This window comes from Rhinoraja longicauda, chromosome 42 (genome assembly GCF_053455715.1).
Source record: "Rhinoraja longicauda isolate Sanriku21f chromosome 42, sRhiLon1.1, whole genome shotgun sequence".
NCBI lineage: Eukaryota > Metazoa > Chordata > Chondrichthyes > Rajiformes > Arhynchobatidae > Rhinoraja > Rhinoraja longicauda.
In genome coordinates this window covers 816,142-836,573 of record NC_135994.1, presented here as the reverse complement: position 1 = coordinate 836,573, position 20,432 = coordinate 816,142, and the positions used below count along the sequence as shown (strand labels likewise).

The 20,432-nt window shown below is 42.9% G+C and overlaps 1 protein-coding gene across 3 annotated transcripts; it reads left to right on the top strand.

Annotated features, from left to right (window-relative positions):
• The first annotated feature begins 1,895 nt into the window (after window positions 1-1,895).
• Window positions 1,896-17,467, top strand: mettl1 (methyltransferase 1, tRNA methylguanosine). Of its 3 annotated transcripts, XR_013549597.1 has the most exons (7): window positions 1,896-2,045; window positions 2,841-3,013; window positions 4,114-4,298; window positions 6,347-6,460; window positions 7,648-7,749; window positions 8,575-8,916; window positions 16,941-17,006. XR_013549597.1 is itself a non-coding variant. In XM_078431276.1 (6 exons), exons 1-6 carry the CDS (start codon window positions 1,951-1,953, stop codon window positions 17,205-17,207), a joined length of 936 nt encoding a protein of 311 aa, XP_078287402.1. In that variant the 5' UTR covers window positions 1,896-1,950; the 3' UTR covers window positions 17,208-17,467. The 3 variants fall into 3 exon arrangements, 2 of the variants coding, with proteins under 2 accessions (XP_078287402.1, XP_078287403.1); XM_078431276.1 differs by lacking the exon at window positions 8,575-8,916 and having other exon boundaries at window positions 16,941-17,467; XM_078431277.1 differs by lacking the exon at window positions 16,941-17,006 and having other exon boundaries at window positions 8,575-10,342.
• The last annotated feature ends 2,965 nt before the right edge of the window (window positions 17,468-20,432 follow it).

The following is a 20,432-nucleotide window of genomic DNA, read 5'->3' as shown; positions in this document are numbered from 1 at the left end:
AACTTCCTAATTTCACACATCACAGATCGACTAAGTGCATACTGCTGAACTACGAGTTCCATTCAGTCAGATTTGTTTTTAATATCCTCCATTGATGAAGTTAGTTCAATGATGGAGAATGGAATGGTTCTTTCTCTCCACTGGGAGCTTTCTACCTGAGCTTTTTATGTTATTTTGAGATGCTGCTTCAATGGGCTAGAATTGGAACTGATGTTTGTGACCTGAATGCAAAGATTTCTTCCTTTTGCTTTTGTTTGAATAAAAGATCAGAACCTGCGATTTCCATTGCCAAATAGATGGAAACACAGCTAGTTGTGTAGTTGTCCAAGTAAGACCTCTCCCGCTCTCTCCTCTTTTTAAAACGTAACTCTTTGACTTGACTTTATCTCTTCATTTTGATGTTTTTATCCTGATAACCCTTAAGCTATGCTAAATTTTGTTGTTTGTTCTTAGTCAAGAACAATTCAATTTAAAAAAATCTCGTTTTGCTTTGCAATCCATTCCTAGTTTCTCATCTCCCTATGTCTAGAATATTCTCCACCCCAAGTCTCTACCCTCCCTACTCCTGGAATATTCTCCAGCCCCAGTCCCTCCCCTTCCTATTTAGGAATATTCTCCAGCCTCTACTCACAACCAAGATATCTGGTCTATTACAAGTTAGAGGCAGATATGGTTAAATAATAAAATAGGTAATAGTCCGAGATGAAAGTGGGACAAAAATAAGACAAAGTCTGGGAAATATACAATAGACAATAGGTGCAGGAGGAAGCCATTCGGCCCTTCGAGCCAGCACCGCCATTCAATGTGATCATGGCTGATCATTCTAAGAATAAGGGGTAGGCCATTTAGAACTGAGATGAGGAAAAACTTTTTCAGTCAGAGAGTTGTGAATCTGTGGAATTCTCTGCCTCAGAAGGCAGTGGAGGCCAGTTCGTTGGATGCTTTCAAGAGAGAGCTGGATAGAGCTCTTAAGGATAGCGGAGTGAGGGGGTATGGGGAGAAGGCAGGAACGGGGTACTGATTGAGAGTGATCAGCCATGATCGCATTGAATGGCGGTGCTGGCTCGAAGGGCTGAATGGCCTACTCCTGCACCTATTGTCTATTGTCTATTGTCTATTGTCTATCAGTACCCCGTTCCTGCCTTCTCCCCATACCCCCTGACTCCGCTATCCTTAAGAGCTCTATCTAGCTCTCTCTTGAATGCATTCAGAGAATTGGCCTCCACTGCCTTCTGAGGCAGAGAATTCTACAGATTCACAACTCTCTGACTGAAAAAGTTTTTCCTCATCTCAGTTCTAAATGGCCTACCCCTTATTCTTAAACTGTGGCCCCTTGTTCTGGACTCCCCCAACATTGGGAACATGTTTCCTGCCTCTAACGTGTCCAACCCCTTAATAATCTTATACTTTTCGATAAGACTATTGGGCGATACAGATGGGCGAAGAAGAATCATTATCTGAAAAGAATATTGTGAAAGCTGGGATGCTACAATTAAATTGCTGGTTACCTGAAATCACTGAGCTCAGTGTTGATTGAGGCTAGCAGAAGAGGCGCTGTTCTTTGAGCTTAAGTTAAACTTCTCTGGGACAGTGGAGGAAGTCCAGATGGTTATTGGAGCAGAATGGGGGATTAACATGACATTAAAGGACCGTTAACCCTGTTTTTCTCTCTCCACAGACGCTGCCTGACCGACTGAGCGTTTCCAGCGCCTACAATATTTTTTAATCTATGACACAAAATATGTCACTTTTTCCCCCCTTTGCAAGAAGCTCCACTTTGATTCCTCTGCTTGTGCGGGACAGCGACGGCGCATCTCCACGGCAACGGGCTGCTGGAGCCGCTCACGTGGCCTCGGCGGGGAGCGCGCTGATGACGTATTTTGGGCGCGCGGCGCTGCGCGGCTTCCCTGCCGCGAGAGCTTTGCTGCTGGTTGCTGCTCGTCTCCGCTCATGGAGTCGGCGAGAATGGCGGTGCCGGCTCCTCAGAAACGTTATTATCGACAGCGCGCTCACTCCAACCCGATGGCCGATCACTCCTTCGATTAGTGAGTAATAGTTGTGGAGGAGGAGGTGTAATTGAGGACTTATGGATAAGGGAAGGGAAAGGGAAGCATAGAAACATAGAAAATAGGTGCAGGAGTAGGCCATTCGGCCCTTCGAGCCTGCACCGCCATTCAATATGATCATGGCTGATCATCCAACTCAGTATCCCGTACCTGCCTTCTCTCCATACCCCCTGATCCCTTTAGCCACAAGGGCCACATCTAACTCCCTCTTAAATATAGCCAATGAACTGGCCTCAACTACCCTCTGTGGCAGAGAATTCCACAGATTCACCACTCTCTGTGTGAAAAAAACGTTCTCATCTCGGTCCTAAAAGACTTCCCCCTTATCCTTAAACTGTGACCCCTTGTTCTGGACTTCCCCAACATCGGGAATAATCTTCTTGTATCTAGCCTGTCCAACCCCTTAAGAATTTTGTGAGTTTCTATAAGATCCCCCCTCAATCTTCTAAATTCCAGCGAGTACAAGCCGAGTCTATCCAGTCTTTCTTCATATGAAAGTCCTGCCATCCCAGGAATCAATCTGGTGAACCTTCTCTGTACTCCCTCTATGGCAAGAAAGGGAAAGGGAAGGGGGAAGGGAAAGGGAAGGGGGAAGGGAAAGGGAAGGGTGGGTTGGTTGGTTGTGAAGGGGAGGGATGTGCAAGAGGGCGAGGAAGGGTAGGGGGATGAATGTGTGTAAAGGATGGGGGAATAAAATATTTGGTCCTTCATAGGATGGAGATGGTAGTTCATTGAGGATGTGATTTGTTTTTGTTTTCTTGCGTGTGTCTCCAGCCCCGTTAAGCCTGAAGAAATGAATTGGTCTCAGTACTATCCTGAATACTTCAAGCCACTTTCTGAGAAAGATCATCACGATGTCGACGATGAGAAAGATATGGCTGACAAAAAGAATTTAAAGTTTCAGGTGGAATTTGCAGACATAGGATGTGGCTATGGAGGCCTACTGGGTAAGAGTGTGTTACTGGAGCAATGTTCGTGGTCTTTGTCAGTCTGGATATACTTTATCGGGATTTCGATACGGCCTTTGATAATCGACTAATGAATAAGGTCAGAGAAGGCAGAGTCGGGGGGCAAGTAGCAGAATGGATTACTGGCTAACTTAAAGATAGAAAGCATGGAGTGGGAGTAAAGGGTAACTATTCAGTGAAAGTACTGGAATACAATTACCCATCAGAGATGAGTGCTTGGAACGACACCATTCAGTTTACATTAACAGGGCAAAGAAGGCAAGAACTGTGTATAGGAAGGTTAGGCGAGGGCCTGGGTGGGCCATAAATAATGGCATGAACTGGTTGGACTGACAAGCCTATTTTTGTGCTGAACATTTAGTTTTAGTTTAGTTTTAGAGATACAGCGTGGAAACAGGCCCTTTGGCCCACTGAATCCGCGCCAGCCAGCGATCACCCAACACTAGTTCTATCCTTTACAGTAGGGACAATTTACAGAAACCAATTAACCTGCATGTCTTTGGAATGTGGGAGGAAACCGGATCACCTGGAGAAAATCCACGCAGTCACATGGAGAACATACAAATTCCGTACAGGCAGCACCTGTAGTCAAAATCGAACCTGGGTCTCTGGCGCAGTAAGGCAGCAATTCTACCGCTGCGCCACATTCATGAACGAAAATTGTTACATTTGGGTTAAATCTGGGAGCATATAGTTTACAGTATGGAAACTGGCCTTTCAGCCCAACTCATTCACACCAGCCAGGTTTTATAACTCGGTCAGTCACATTGGCCTAGTTTGGCCTGTGGTGTGGGCTGTGATCCCACACAGTTGCCACTCAGTTTTGTTTTAATGTCGCTTGTTTTAGTCACCTGTGATACCCTCGAGATGCTTTTTTGGTGCCACATTAAGCCGATTATCCTCAATCCTGCAGAGATCCTGTGTGCTTCATTTGTATCAGGTGGAGGGTGGGAAACACTGTGGGTAGTATTATTTGGTGCTTTGCTTAAATTGGTGCTTTACAAAAGTTCTTAATTCCAGGAAATTCAGCACCAAAACCAGGCTCGACACTAATGAGACATGTTTTTGTTTTTTTACAGTTGAGTTATCTCCTCTCTTCTCCAATTCCTTAATTCTGGGGCTAGAAATCAGAGTGAAGGTATCTGACTATGTCATAGATCGTATCAAATCTCTCAGAGCTTCAAACCCTGGAAAATATCAGAACATCGCTTGCATCAGAAGCAATGCAATGAAGTACTTACCAAACTTCTTCAAGAAAGGACAGGTACAGCGCTTGGCTCATTCCGTGACTGATTCTGGCTATGCAACTAGACTTGTCTACTTACATAAACTTAACTGGCACAGGTTTAAGGTGTGAGGGGAAAGACTTAATAGGAACCTGAGGAGCAACTTTTTCCACACAGAGGGTGGTGGGTATATGGAATGAGCTGCCAGAGGAGTAGTTGAGGCAGGTAGACACAAAATGCTGGATTAACTCAGTGGGACAGACAGCATCTCTGGAGAGAAGGAATGGGTGACGTTTCGGGTCGAGACCCTTCTTCAGACTGATGTCAGGGGAGTGGGCGGGATAGAGATAAAATGTAGTCTGAGACAGTAAGACTGGTGGGAAAACTGGGAAGGGGAGGGGATGGAGAGAGGGAAAGCAAGGGCTATTTGAAGTTAGAGAAGTCATAATGTTCATACTGCTGGGGTGTAAGCTACCCAAACGAAATTTGAGATGCTGTTCCTCCAATTTGCGCTGGGCCTCACTCTGACAATGGAGGAGGCCCAGGACAGAAAGGTCAGATTGAGAATGGGAGGGGGAGTTAAAGTGGTGCTGCGCAACCAGGAGATCAGGTAGATTAAGGCGGACTGAGTGAAGGTGTTCGGCGAAACGATCGCCGAGCTTGCGCTTGGTCTCGCTGTTGTACTGGAGTTGACACCTGAAACAGCGGATACAGTAGATGAGGTTGGAGGAGGTGCAAGTGAACCTCTGCCTCACCTGAAAAGACTGTCAGGGTCCTTGGATGGAGTCGAGGGGGAGGTAAAGGGACAGGCGTTGCATCTCCTGCAGTTGCAGGGGAAAATACCTGTAGAGGGAGTGGTTTAGGTGGGAATGGATAAGTTGACCAGGAAGTCGCGGAGGGAACGGTCTCTGCGATAAGCAGAAAGGGGTGGAGATGGGAAGATGTGGCCAGTAGTGGGATCCCTTTGGAGGTGGCGAAAATGTTGGAGGATTATTTGCAGTATACGACGGCTGATGGGGTGGAAGGTGAGGACAAGGGGGAATCTGTCCTTGTTACGAATGGGGGGAGGGGGAGCAAGAGCGGAGCTGCGGGATATCGAGGAGACCCTAGTGAGAGCCTCATCTATAATGGAAGAGGGGAACCCCCGTTTCCTAAAGATTGAGGATAGTTGAGGCATGTTCCATAACAGCATTTAAAAGACATTTGGACAGGTAGGAAAGATTTAGCGGGAGATGGGCCAAACATGGTGAAATGGGACGAGTGTAGATGGTGCAACGTGGTCTGCATGGAAGAGTTGGGCCAAAGGGCTTGATTTCTTGCTATATGATTCTGGTCACCCAGAAAGCTCAACTATTGATCTAGGCGCAAGTTCAATTCTTCCAGAGCAGCTGGGGATTTCTATTTTATGAAAACTGCAATTAAAATGAGAGGTTATGGTATATTTTGCATTGACCCATGGTGGCAGAACAGGTCTCAATTTAATGTTTAAGGGGGCACTCTCTGCACCCTCTCGTTGCTGTAGCTAGTTTTGATTGTCTATCCAGGCCCATGTGGTGGCACTGGTGTGCTGTATTGTTGTAAAAACCCATCTGGTTCAGCGATATCTTTTAGGAAAGGAAATAAGTGACCTGGCTTCTATGTGACTCTCAGCTACCCGCTGAAATGGCCAAGTAGGTTAAATAGTGTAAGAAAATAACTGCAGATGCTGGTACAAATCGAAGGTATTTATTCACAAAATGCTGGAGTAACTCAGGTCAGAGCCAATTAGGAACAGGCATTACATGTTACCTTTGGTAGTGATGCTCTTGCCCAACAAAATCTAAATTCTTGAGCTATTGCCCTAAAACATTACATTTTGAATTCCCACCCAAGTGAATGTTTAGCCACTGGATATATTTAAGGCTGAGAATAGATTTTGTTTGGAAACATAAGTGAGTAAAGTGGTATAGGAGTGGAGCAGAAAAGTGAACGAGATACAAAATCAGTAGGGCTGAATGGAATACTGTTGTTTCCTACATTTAATATTTATCCATTTTCCTTTTCTGTGAAGTACATTCTTTTTGGTTTAGACTTTTTCTATTTACAGCTGAGCAAGATGTTCTTCCTTTTTCCGGATCCACATTTTAAAAAGACGAAGCACAAATGGAGAATTATCAGCTCAACATTGCTGGCTGAGTACGCTTACATTCTGCGTGGTGGGGTAAGAGCCCTTTTGTTCTGTGTGTAATTGGAAGGTGTATACTATCAGGGTTTAATTGAGAGAAAGGTGCAAATGAAGTTCCCCATACATGCAGAATTTCTAAAAGAAAGAAGACTGTATAAAATAAAAAAAAACATTAGTGCAAAAACATAATTAGAAAAAAACCAAGTCCAAGGAAGAGCAAGAGATGGATTGTAATGTTCTGTTGCTATTATTCTGTATGCCAGTATATTCTTTCTTAAACAAGGGGACCAAATGTAGAATTTAGTTTTTTGGGACAAATCAGGCATTTATTTAAGTTCTATAGCAAGTCCAGATCCAGTTGCTGGGCCCTGTTTTGCTGCTATCTGTTAACTCTCCATTCCCTGCGTTAAATGGCTCTGCCAGAGTGGGGGCATCTTCAGCTGTCTCGGCACAGTTGCTCTGGAATTAGCTTCCTATTAGCTTCCTTGAACCTTTCTCTTTTTTCTTTGATAATCCTGCTGTGCATCTTGGGATGATTTTATTTTGAGCTTTTAGGAACATAGAAACATAGAAAATAGGTGCAGGAGTAGGCCATTCGGCCCTTTGAGCCTGCACCGCCATTCAATATGATCATGGCTGATCATCCAGCTCAGTAACCTGTACCTGCCTTCTCTCCATACCCCCTGATCCCTTTAGCCACAAGGGCCACATCTAACTCCCTCTTAAATATAGCTAATGAACTGGCCTCAACTTCTGTGGCAGAGAATTCCACAGACTCCCACTCTCTGTGTGAAGAAATGTTTTCTCATCTCGGTCCTAAAAGACTTCCCCCTTATCCTTAAGCTGTGACCCCTGGTTCTGGACTTCCCCAACATCGGGAACAATCTTCCCGCATCTAGCCTCTCCAACCCCTTAAGAATTTTATATGTTTCTATAAGATCCCCCCTCAGTCTTCTAAATTCCAGCGAGTATAAGCCTAGTCTATCCAGTCTTTCTTCATATGAAAGTCCTGCCATCCCAGGGATCAATCTGGTTAATTGCAACTTATTGTCGCCTGATTGGGTTGTGGGGATAGTTAAAACCCCTCAGTTAAGTTTTTTAAATGAGTCAATGCTATTAAAAAATGGTGTAGTTTAATGACATAACAGTGCTGTAATGGTCATATTTACTATTGTTCCCCTGTGATGTAAAAAAAAAATGTGTCTGCACTTTCTCCGCTTTAGGGTCTGGTCTATACCATTACCGATGTGCAGGAAGTACACGAGTGGATGGTCAAACACTTCACTGAGCACCCATTGTTTGAAGGTGTACAACTGGAGGATCTGGTGAGAATCACACATGTATTTATGTCAAAGTCACAACATAATTGCATTTTTTGTCTTGGGTGTATTTCTAAAGCATAATATATAATTGGAATGCTTTGTGCTTCAGTAGTTTTTACCAACATTTTCCACTTTTTATGCTAACTTTGTAAAGTGATATTTCCTTTAGTGTCAATAGTACTTTGGTTAAAGCTAAACAGAAGTTCTACAGCTTATTTAGCCTCGCTAGCCCCATCCTGTTCTGGTCCAATCAATCAAGTACACTTTCAGCAGGAATCTGGAAAATGAATTGATTCCCCCCCCCCACCCCATCCCAGCGTTTGGCTGCTGCGCTGTTTCTATCAGCTGGTATTTTGCTCTTGTCCACAGAAACCTACGCTAAAGATTCCACACTTTGAGTGGATAGAAAATCAGCTTGGATCTTGTGTCAGCTTGGATTTACATTCTAAAACCAATGATGTCCAGGTTCCCTGTGCCTGTGCAATATTAGGAATCTTGCATAAGTATGATTTGCAAATGTCCAATTAAAAAAGTTGGCTTCAGTTTTGTCAGCATGTTTAGCCACATGGGCAATGCACCCGTCTTGGGTTATTTCTTCCTGTTATATCATATTTATAGGAATATACTGTCACTTTGTGATCTTTTGCTGTGTTTGGAGGCAAGGATATGTTTTGAGTTATCCCTGCATGACTGTATTGCACTATCCCATTTCCACATTGGTGTGGGAGCACATTGTCCTTTTCCCCTTTAACAGTAGGTGGAGATTGACTTTGGCAGCAATGGGGGATATTTTTTTTGAAGCCTATCTTTTTCTTTTATTTAAACCAGAAGGATGACATCATTATTGAGCGTCTGGGTGTGTGCACAGAAGAAGGTAAAAAAGTATTGCGGAATGGCGGACATAGTTTTACTGCAGTATTCCGACGAATTGAAGGAAAAAACCTGAAGCTGACAAATGAAGAGAAAAAGTCCTGAGGAGAGCACTTCTTGCCCTGATTTTACAAAGACAGTTGAAAGGCACGTTGCTCAGTTGGAACATACTGGGTGTCTTCTTTTCGCCTCAGCCACTGGGCCACTGCGTTGAAGAATGCGCCACCTCTTTTTTACAAAAAGCATAAAGCGAGACAAAATAAATCTGAGCAAGTGTTGATAACTATCACTGCATGGTGGGTAGGTATTTTGCTGTGCCAACAGAAGCATTGAAAATCTGTCTGCTTGTGCCATTTTTGAGATGTTCTATTTTATCCAAAGATTACCTTCAGTAAAAAGTGAGGAAAACATCATTATACGATAATACTTTATTGTCAGATCAAGTCTAACATTTTTCTTGCATCTCAGCAGCTCCACTTGCAACATCGACAAAGAATGTAAGACAAGAAACGAGGATACATATATTCACCATAATATTACTATCACAAATGACGACACATTCAAGACCCTTCAACGTACATTTGATCTGGGATTAAGTTCTATGTTTAGTTTCAAGATTTAGGGCGGCACGGTAGCGCAGCGGTAGAGTTGCTGCTTTACAGCGAATGCAGCGCCGGAGACTCGGGTTCGATCCTGACTACGGGTGCTGCACTGTAAGGAGTTTGTACGTTCTCCCCGTGACCTGCGTGGGTTTACTCCGAGATCTTCGGTTTCCTCCCACACTCCAAAGACGTACAGGTATGTAGGTTAATTGGCTGGGTAAATGTAAAAATTGTCCCTAGTGGGTGTAGGATAGTGTTAATGTACGGGGATCACTGGGCGGCACGGACTTGGAGGGCCGAAAAGGCCTGTTTCCGGCTGTATGTATATGATATGATATGATATGATTGACTGGTGCACAAAAGAGTGCTTCAGTCTAACCTTATTAAATCTGGTACCCTGTACCTCCCATTTGATGGTAACAATTCGTATTCACTTTTCAGGACATGGTCGGGGTCAGAGACAATGTTGTTGGCCAACCTTAGCATGTTATTGTGGTCGGCTGATTCATAGAGTTTCTCAAGGGGTTGACCGATGATCTTTGAGCAGATTTTCATTTGGTGGAGCAGTTTTGACTTTAAAGTGGGGGACAAACACTTGTACCATGTAGTATTACAATACTGAAGAACACTCATAATCACAGAAGTAAGGAACAAAAGAAGAATCTGTCTACTCGCCCCAAAGGACCTAAGGCGGCGGAGAAAATAAATTCTTTGTTTTGTCCTTTTGCAGACAGATTCAATGTGGTCTTTCCAGGATAGCAGATGGTCTATCCTCACACCCAAGTATTTAAATGAACACACCTACTTGATTTTTTCATTATGAATAACAATAGGAACTATATGAGAGTCAGATGGTGAACCAAATACAATTTCCTCTGTTTTCTTTGTATTAATCTCAAGAGCATTATTATCACTCCACTCGACCACTTCGTTTACGCTATCTTGGTGTCGCTCAGGGTTGTCTGATTTACTCAACAGAGATATTAAAACTGTATCATCAGAATACTTTAGAATGTTTTGATTTGGTTTATCTGTACGACAGTCATCAGTGTAAAAAATAAAAAGCATAGCTGAACTCACGCAACCCTGTGGAGCCCCAACATTGGTCGTGATGGCAGATGAAAGTGTTTTGTTCACCTTTATAAGCTGGACTCTGTTAGTCAGGAAAGAGGCATACCAGTGAATCAAGTATGGATTCAATTCCTGCTGGACCATTTTTGACACCAAAAAGTCTGCTTGTATTGTGTTGAAAGCTGACGAAAAATCTAGAAAGAGGGCTCTTGCATAGGTGCTAGGTTTGTCCAAATGTTTATAGATGATATGAATCAGAGTGGCAACAGGTTCTTCTGTACCACAACCCTGCTTATACGCAAATTGGTACGGGTCAAGTTTGTCTTTTGTTGTACTGACAAGATATTGGAGCAGAATTCTTTCTAGAGATTTCATAATCACTGAGGTAAGGGCTGTCGGTCTAAAATCCTTTATGTTCTTTTGGACATGGAATTTTGGGTAATGGTTTTATATGCGACGTTTTCCATAACAGAGGGGCAGTGTGTGTATCTATGGAAGCCTGAAAGATTGATTGCCACACTGGAGCCAGCTCAGTTGCAAAGTTCTTCAAAAGAAAAGCGCTGCACTCATCCGGCCCAGCGGCTTTCTTGGTATTATAAACACCCCTGTAGGAAATCCCAGTGAACAGCTTGCATCACAAGTTATCACCGTGGCTGTTTACTCTAGCAATTTTGCATTGTTGCTGTGAGATTTGTGTGCCAACATGTTAGTTCAGAGATAGACACAAAAAGCTCTGAAGAAAGGTCTCGACCCGAAACGTCACCCATTTCTTCTCTCCAGAGATGCTGCCTGTCCTCATCATCATATATATATACAGCCGGAAACAGGCCTTTTCGGCCCTCCAAGTCCGTGCCGCCCAGTGATCCCTGTACATTAACACTATCCTACACCCACTAGGGACAATTTTTACATTTACCCAGCCAATTAACCTACATACCTGTACGTCTTTGGAGTGTGGGAGGAAACCGAAGATCTCGGAGAAAACCCACGCAGGTCACGGGGAGAACGTACAAACTCCTTATAGTGCAGCACCCGTAGTCAGGATCGAACCTGAGTCTCCGGCGCTGCATTCGCTGTAAAGCAGCAACTCTACCGCTGTGCTACCGTGCCGCCCTGCTGAGTTACTCCATCTTTTTGTGTCTATCTTTGGTTTAAACCAAATCTGCAGTTCCTTCTTACACATGTTACTTCAGAGACTTGCTTATACCCATAGCTTCTCGCACTGCTACAGAGACCACACTTCAGAAATAATTTAGCAGCTTTGGAGCATCTTGCAGTCATAAAGTGATGCATTTCTCTCTCTACACCTAAGGGAATTTATCACACAGGCTCCAGGCTATGTTACTGTCCGAAATAATGTCACCCTTTTTAACATAACTCTTATGTGCCATCTACACTCTGTCATAGGATCAACCAGGGCGAAAAGGTTGTGGGTTCAAATCGTATTTCAGAAACACGAGCACAAAACCCAGGCTGGCTCTGTAGTGTGGAACAGAGTGATGCACTGTTGGAGGTTGCAAATGGTGATGCCTTTAATCTTAATACAAATCCTCTGGCACCAAGGAGCATTATGCCATTGTGCTAGCCAACTTTCCTCCCTCTGTATTTGCATCAAAATTGGATCATTGCTATCTTGCAGTAAGTGAACAGCTGCTTGTGCATATGCAACATTAACAACATTTTAGATTTTATGTTGCATTTTGCACCATCTTGAGGATGTCATGAGAAATTTCATTTGTTTTTCCTTTCAACTTTATCTTTTAGCTGAAAATTGTATTAAAATTGACAGATCTTTTAGGAATTTTTGAAACCAAATTTATCGTCATTTTCCTATGTGACCTTCGATCTTAATCCAAGTCAAAATATATTTTATTCATTATTCCCATCGGTCTCATTGCACAATTTTTGTATAAGCCAGGGTTTCCAGCACAGAGACAGGCTGGGGAGACACGAGACAGAAGATGCTGGAAAAAAAATCCTTCCTCTGGTCCTGTCCTCTCATCTTAAACTGGAAGTGTCTGGTTTTGGACACCTCAGTTCTTGGGAATGGTTTCCTATCAGCTATCTTGTTTATACCCCTCATAAATTTGTACACTGCCATCCCGTCCCACCTCTGCCTCCTCCACTCCAAGGAACATGAACCCAGCCTTCATAGTCTCTCCTCTTAACTGAAGTGCTCTATCTCAGGCAACATCCTGATGAATCTCCTCTGCACTCTTCCAATGCAGCCACATCGTTCCTATAGTGTGGTGACCAAAACTGCGCACAGTCCTCCAGCTGTGGCCTAACCAATGTTGTATAAAATTGTAAACTTCCCTGTTGATGTATTCTATTGCCCGATTGATAACATCCAATATGACGCCCACCTGGTTTGTCACATTCAGGGATCAATGGCCTTGTAGATCAAGTAATATAAGAAAATAACTGCAGATGCTGGTACAAATCGAAGGTATTTATTCACAAAATGCAGGAGTAACTCAGCAGGTCAGGCAGCATCTCAGGAGAGAAGGAATGGGCGACGTTTCGGGATCGAGACCCTTCTTCAGACTGATGTCAGGGGGGGCGGGACAAAGGAAGGATATGGGTGGAGACAGGGAGATAGAGGGAGATCTGGGAAGGAGGAGGGGAAGAGGGACAGAGGAACTATCGAAAGTTGGAGAAGTCGATGTTGAAGGCGAAATATGAGGTGCTGTTCCTCCAATTTCCGGTGGGCCTCACTATGGCACTGGAGGAGGCCCATGACAGAAAGGTCAGACGGAATGGGAGGGGGAGTTGAAGTGCTCGGCCACCGGGAGATCAGCTTGGCCAACGTGGACCTTGTAGATCAAGGTACTTTTGGATATTCACAATGATCCATGCAATTATGCTATAAACATTTCCACTTCACTTGCACTCTCCCAACTTTTTAAATGAAGCAAAAATAAGGAAAATCCAAGTTAATTCTGATTTCCTGTGGATTGAAAGTTTGTGCAATTTGCTATGTTTTGAGAAAATTAGTTTGTTAGTGTTTAATTACCATATGTACTGAAACAGAACAGTGACATTCTTACTTGTGGCTGCATAACAGGTCTGTAAACACAGTACTCAATAGATAACATAATAAACAAAAGTTCAAGAAATTTTAAAAAGCAAGATTAGTGCAGAAATAAAGCCTAAAGTCTCTAGTGTATTCAAGTCAGTTCGTAGTACAACGTTTAGTTGGTGCTTGTAGTGTTCAGTTGTCTGATGGTTGTTGGGAAGAAGCTGTTCCTGACCCTGGTGCTCATAACTTTCAAATTTCTGTACCACCTTCCTGATGGCAGGAGTGAGAGTGATGCGGGTCCTTGGTGATGTTTTTGAGGCAGCACCTCCTTTTTGATGGTGGGGAGGTCAGTACCATGATGGACTGTGTAGTGTCTTTGTTCCTGGGTGTTCAGGTTGCTGTGAAAAGGTCTAAAAGAGACCTTCGCTCTTCCACTACCAAATTGATTCATTGCCTAAAAGGGCACAAAGTGCTGGAGTAACTCGGTGGGTTAGGTAGCATCTCTGGAGACATGAGTCGGGACCATCCCTTTGCTCATACAGGTATTGAAGCTCCAACAACATTCTCTGGGTTTGTTGCAGCACCTCTACAAATCCAATCTGTTCAGATCTACAAACCTACATTGTGTCTAGCAGACTTTGATAATGAATCGCATTCAACTGACTCAGGTACACTTTGACACTAGTCAAAGATCAAGTTTACTGTTCTATCTTAGATGCTGAATCTTTGGCCATTTGCATTGAAATTGCTTTGGTTTCAGACAGGTGGGTTGGTAACTACAGCACAGGGCTTGTAAAAGGACAATAATTAACCCAAAGGTTCATCATATGAGTTAAGGCTCTAAATACTGAATTGCATACATGGCCTTCTAAACTTTTGACCCAGAATATGGAGATTAGATAAGGATTCTTTTTGGGTTGAGGGAATATTTTGCAGGCTTGTTCATGTCTTTGCAAGTAAAAAAAAAAGGTTAAAAAATAAATATCTGGAATTTGTCCCAGGTTAGCAGATACCCCTCCATTTTCTGCTTATTTTTGCTTATATCTTTGAGTTATGAAGCGGTTTGGAGGGAATTAGAACATTTATGAAATGCATTCAGAATTTAAAAACTGCAGGTTTCTAACTGTAGATTGGGTGTCTTCAGAAAAAGCTTTCAGTTTCTGACCACTAAAGGCACTGCTGCTTTTGGCATAATAAAATTATTGTCTTGTGTAAGAGGCCACTGAAAACACCGCTGAGTAGCAGTGGATGTTTTTACCGGCTCCTTGCTCTGCCATTTAAGATGCCATAAGTAAGCTGATGTAGCTATTGTTATAACATTTCATTTGCATACTTAAAAACCGGCTACAAATTTTAAACATTTCCTAAAAAACGTGCATGGATTTGCATTACTTAGAAGAAAGGCAGTCATAATTAAGTATTTCATTGGCTTTGGAACCTCCTGAGGTTGTGAAGGATGTTAAAGAAACACAAGTCTGACTCTCTTTTATTACATTTAACCTGTCCTCGTCTGTAGGCATCATGCTGCACAATCTTTGGATAATAACAAACTACCAATTGCACTGAATGACCCAAGCATTAGAAGAGTCTTAAAGGCACATTGCTGCATTTTCATAGCAGAGTCATATATTTTACACTCTTTCTAAAGTGCAGTACATTAACTGACTCGGTCTGATTGACATTACAGGAGATGTACTTGTACATTTGCAGAACTTTGAAAGTGTGTCATTACTGTTTGTAAAACATCAGGCTTAAATGAAAGCTCTTCCTGACAGGCTGATGTTAATTATTTTCATTCTCATGTAGCACCTTGCCATAGTTACATAAGTACCTCCAGATTCTCTTTTTATCAACAGTTATTTTGGGGAATAGCAGCAAGTATTCCCTTTCTAGCTACTCTTAATTTTACAACTATTAAAATCTTCGAGGATGTTCGACACATTGGCATTTGTGTGGTGGATTGGTAAGGTGACAATTTGTCAGCTCCGTGTTAGTATCACAATCCTCCCAAGTTGTTAACAATAATAACAGATATCGGATTCCAGCATCTGCAGTCTCTTGTGTCGCAACAGATATCATTCAGTGACTGAGGGCAATGCTAATTCTGAACTATTCTGTGAATCTCATGGGCTGATACTTTACTTGGTTTCTATCTCTGTTGTGTAAAAGGAGACTCATGAAATAGGGTTTTCTGCTCTTGCTAATTATGCGGCGGATCAGGATGCAGTAAAGCCTGTCTAGAACTCCTTTTCTGTTTGAAAGTTGTTTAACACTCTGCTTGGCCTCTCTTCTGGGGAGGAAAGGTCGCTTGCAAAGTACCAGAGGGTTGTTCCCTGCACTCTGACCCAGAGTTCACTCTCGGTAAACATTTTGGTTATTTAAAACTTTGCCGTCTATGTCCTAATACACAGAGTCCTGTTCACCCATCACCCTTGGGCTTACTGAACTGCACATGCTCCTGATTAAGCAATGCATCTATTTCAAAGTTCTCCATCTTGTTTACAAGTTCCTTTATCGGCCCTTGCTCCCACCCATCATACCCCTGAGATTTGTGTTTCTCCAATTTTAAAGGGTACCGTACAAATTATTTATAGCATGCAATATTGTTTTTATTCATACATAACTACCATAAAGGATATTCTAAGATGAATCAGAAGAGTTTTGTACCAATCATCTTTGTACCAAGCGAGATTCCCTTTCCTGATTTGTCTTATTTTGTTGTTTTTATTTATTTCTGGGGTGTGGGCAATGTCTGAAACGGCCATGAACTGTGTGACCTCCTGTGCTGTTTCAAGAGGAGTAAAGAAATCAACTTGATTAGTGGGTCTGAAATCACAGGCTAACCAGAACAGGCAAGATTAACACATTTCCTTAAGTGCATGAATTTAGCAGGTGACTTCCATGGTTGTCAGGTAGTTTAATAGTTGCCATTGCGGACCACTGCTTTATAATTCTACATTTATTTAACTAACCAAATTTAATATTTCAAAGATTGCGTTTTGATCTTGTCTCTAGAACATTAGTCCAAGCTATCCCAGTAATAGCTACATTTTGGAGATGTGGAGAAATCAAAGACAGACAGGAAAGCTGAGATGAGTTAGATCTGCCATGCTCTTGTTAAATGGCAGAGCAAGGGCCATTGTACACCAGCAATCTGCTAAATGCCTCTATTTCAAGTTCTCAATCTTGTTTTCTATCCCGCTATGGGCCCTTGCACCCGCCCATCACCTTTACAGTTGGTACAATTGTCATTAAACAGCAGAGAGAAAATTGCTGGCTGAGGGATTTCAAGACAGAATTTTTCCATGTTTCCTCACTCCAAAATGTAATTGCAAAGTATCTTGGCAATTCACACGCGAATGATTCCTCCAGAGAAACATGTCCATTATCCAGCTTTTTAATTGGTGTGTAATAATCAATTGTAGGGACATAGGGATTGGCTGGAAGAGTTCGAACCCTCGGATTGGCTAGCGATGTCACGGGGCGTGCCAGCGCGGGAGGGACAAGCAGTCTAGTGTTGAACTCCGTCTGATGAAGACGTTTTGTTGGTTATCTACAGTTTTGAGTGTTGCGATTGTCACGGAGTTTGCCCATGCAATAAACTCCGTCTGTAACACATCCGCTTCCAGACTCGCCACATTGGTGACCCCGACGTGATCAACGACCACGAGAACATGTCGCAAGAAGGAGCGAGTAGTGGGCAGCCGAACGCGGTCGGCGTTCACCTGCCCCCGTTCTGGGCCCACCAGCCGCACCTGTGGTTCGTGCAGGCAGAGGCCCAGTTTCACCTCAAGAAAGTCTCGGAGGACCAAGAGTTCGTCTGCAACACACGTCCGCTTCCAGACTCGCCACACAATATTCATTTTGTGGGAATCAGCTGTAGATTATCACTCTGAATTTGCAGTTGAATTTTGCATTATCTGCTGTCTGTAAACATTGGTATTGGAATAAAACTCTTGCCCCAAGCTTCAATGGATCAAATATTCTGAATCAGTGGCTGACACAATTTGTGCATTTAAAAAAATAATAATTTGGTTCATGTTTTATGTAAAAGTAAAATTAGCATTTCAATAGAATCTTTGCTGGGTCATTTTGAGCATAAAATTTAAGAGAAGGGAGGTATGGAAGGGAGGCCATTGCTTTGGCCACAACTCAAATTTCACTGTACCTTAATTGATTCATGTGACAATAAACTGACCTTGAAACTTTGAACTGGAGTACTGTGTGCAGTTCTGGTCATCGCACTGTAGGAAGAATATTAATGGACTGGAGAGGGTGCAGAGGAGATTCATCGGGATGTAGGCTGGGATGTAGTGTTTCAGGTATGAGGAGGAGTGGGATAATCTGGGGTTGTTCATGGTGCAGAGGGATTTGAGAGTGGACTTTATAGAGGTGTACAAGTTCATGAGAGGTAGAGAGTAGATAGGAGAAATATCTTCCCCAGAGCAGCTGTGTCTGATACTACATTTAAAAAAACATTTGGAAAGGTACATGGATAGGAAAGGTTGAGAGGGATATGGGCCAAATGCGGTCAGGTGGGATTTGTTTAGATAGAGCATCTTGGTCAGGATGGGAAAATTGGGTCGAATGGCCTATTTCTGTGCTATATGACTATGACTAGAGGGCTTAGGTTTAAGGTAAGTGTTGGCGGATATCTGAGGAGGATATTTTCTGCCCAGAGAATAGTTGGAATCTGAAACTCGCTGGTGGAGGTAAAGACTGTCTCAACATTTATGCAGACAGCACACGGTTCAACAAGGCATGGAAGGATATGGACCAAGTACTGGTAAATGGGACTAGTATTGATGGTTACTTGATAGTTTGCATGTATGTGGTGGTCCAGGAAAAACTGTTTCTGTGCTATATAACTGTGACAAGTTAATTCACGCATTACCCAAGACGGAAGACTTGCTCCACAGAGGCATTTAGAGGCCAGAGCTTCTAACTACATTGTGACAGTTGAGCACTAAGGTCACTTGGAAATAATGACACAAAAAATCCAGTTGGATATACTTAATGGGGTATGGGGTTTGTGAACAGGAACTCTGCCCTAGGCAATAGTTTAAAAGAATAGATAAGTAACTGGCTGGGAAAAGGAGCTGCAAGCAAAAGTGGCAAAATGCCACATTTGTTGGCTCCTCATTGGTGGTTTCCCAATGAGGTGCAGCGGGTAGAGCTGCTGCCTCACAGCACCAGAGACCCGGGTTCTATCCTGACCTCTGGTGCTGTCTGTATGGAGTTTGTATGTTCTCCTTGTGACCGCTTGAGTTTCAATAGACAATAGGTGCAGGAGGAGGCCATTCGGCCCTTCGAGCCAGCACCGCCATTCAATGTGATCATGGCTGATCATTCTCAATCAGTACCCCGTTCCTGCCTTCTCCCCATACCCCCTGACTCCGCTATCCTTAAGAGCTCTATCTAGCTCTCTCTTGAATGCATTTCAGAGAATTGGCCTCCACTGCCTTCTGAGGCAGAGAATTCCACAGATTCCCAACTCTGACGGAAAAAGTTTTTCCTCATCTCAGTTCTAAATGGCCTACCCCTTATTCTTAAACTGTGGCTCCTTGTTCTGGACTCCCCCCACATTGGGAACATGTTTCCTGCCTCTAACGTGTCCAACCCCTCTGGGAGGTTTCCTCTGGGAGCTCTAGTTTCCTCCCACATCCCAAAGACATGCGGGTTTATAGGTTAATTGGCTTCTGTATATTGCCCCCCAGTGTGTAGGGAGTGGATGAGAAAGTGGGATAACATGGAACTAGTGTGAATGGGTGATCAAAGGTCAGCGTGGGCTTGGTGTTTCCAGGCTGTATCTCTCGACTAAAGAAATATCTCCTCATCTTGGTTGTAAATTAAGTCCTTTATCCTGAGGTTCTTAACTTGTTTTTACTGTTTTTTCTTTATTGATAACTTAGAAAATATGACCTTCAGGGCTTATCACATAATGTTATTAGAAATGATAATACTTTAATTTATGCAATACTTTTAATACATAAATCACCCCAAAGACACCAGTAACGTTATTAAACATAAATTTGACTAAACCACGTAAAGTGATATATATATATATTTTAATATTTATTTTTATTGAAGGAAAGATACAATACGAAAGACGTAATGCATTACATTCCCCTCCATTTTGTTTTTTGTATATAACAACAAAAATAACCCTCACCCACCCTCCCTGGACACCCCTTTGCAGCTGATGTGTTCACAATACATCATATCACAAATACAAATGCACAACTTGACAGCAAAACCTCTACATTCTTCCAAGGCGCAGGCCCATACATATCTACAACATGTCAGATGGTTCAGGATACACTCATTCATTATGCATCAGCCATCCTGTGAGGTAATCGGCAATTGTGTAAACAAAAATAAGTAAATAAATAAAAGTAAAACATAATTAAAGGCAGATCCCCAACTACAATCAAGTGCCCTCAGTCAGTGGGTAGTTCTTTTAGATTCTCAAAGTATGACAGAAAAGGTTCCCATTTTGAATTAAACTTTTTCACAGACCCCCTCAGTGTAAATTTGATCTTTTCTAGTTTTAGAAAAAACATTACGTCCTCTAGCCAAGCGGCAGCAGATGGAGGAGTTGTAGATTTCCAGACCAGCAAAATTCTCCTACGGGCCAAAAGTGATGTGAATGCAATGATGTCAGATTGGTTTGCATTTAAACCCAAAGTTCCATCTGTTACGCCGAAGACACAGCTACAAGTGGGCAAAGCCTCACTGTCACCAAGGACTTCACTGATGGTTTTAAAAACCACTGTCCAGTAGTCACCAAGTTTGGGGCAGGACCAGAATGCGTGAGCTAGATTGGCTGGAGAGAAGGAGCACCTGTCACAGCCAGCGTCTGTCCCCGGATATATGTCGGCAAGCCTGGCTTTGCTTAAATGAACCCTGTGTAAAACTTTGAATTGTATGAGCCCCAATCTTGCACATGATGACGAGGAATGGACTCTTTTCAGTGCTTCTGTCCAGCATTCCTCGGACAGATCCATACCAAGGTCATCCTCCCACCTAGTTTTAATTTTGTTCAGGTTTTGATCCCCTAAAGACATCAATTGAGAATATAATACAAAGATCAGTCCTTTATTTGCAACGGTAAGAGTGAG

Bases quoted from the DNA above. Each gene is read 5' to 3' on its own strand.
- mettl1 (XM_078431276.1), top strand. From the start codon at position 1,951: ATGGAGTCGGCGAGAATGGCGGTGCCGGCTCCTCAGAAACGTTATTAT. The intron at 3,014-4,113 runs GTAAGAGTGTGT...GTTTTTTTACAG, and splicing joins TGGCTATGGAGGCCTACTGG to TTGAGTTATCTCCTCTCTTC. The intron at 7,750-16,940 runs GTGAGAATCACA...ATCCGCTTCCAG, and splicing joins GTGTACAACTGGAGGATCTG to ACTCGCCACATTGGTGACCC.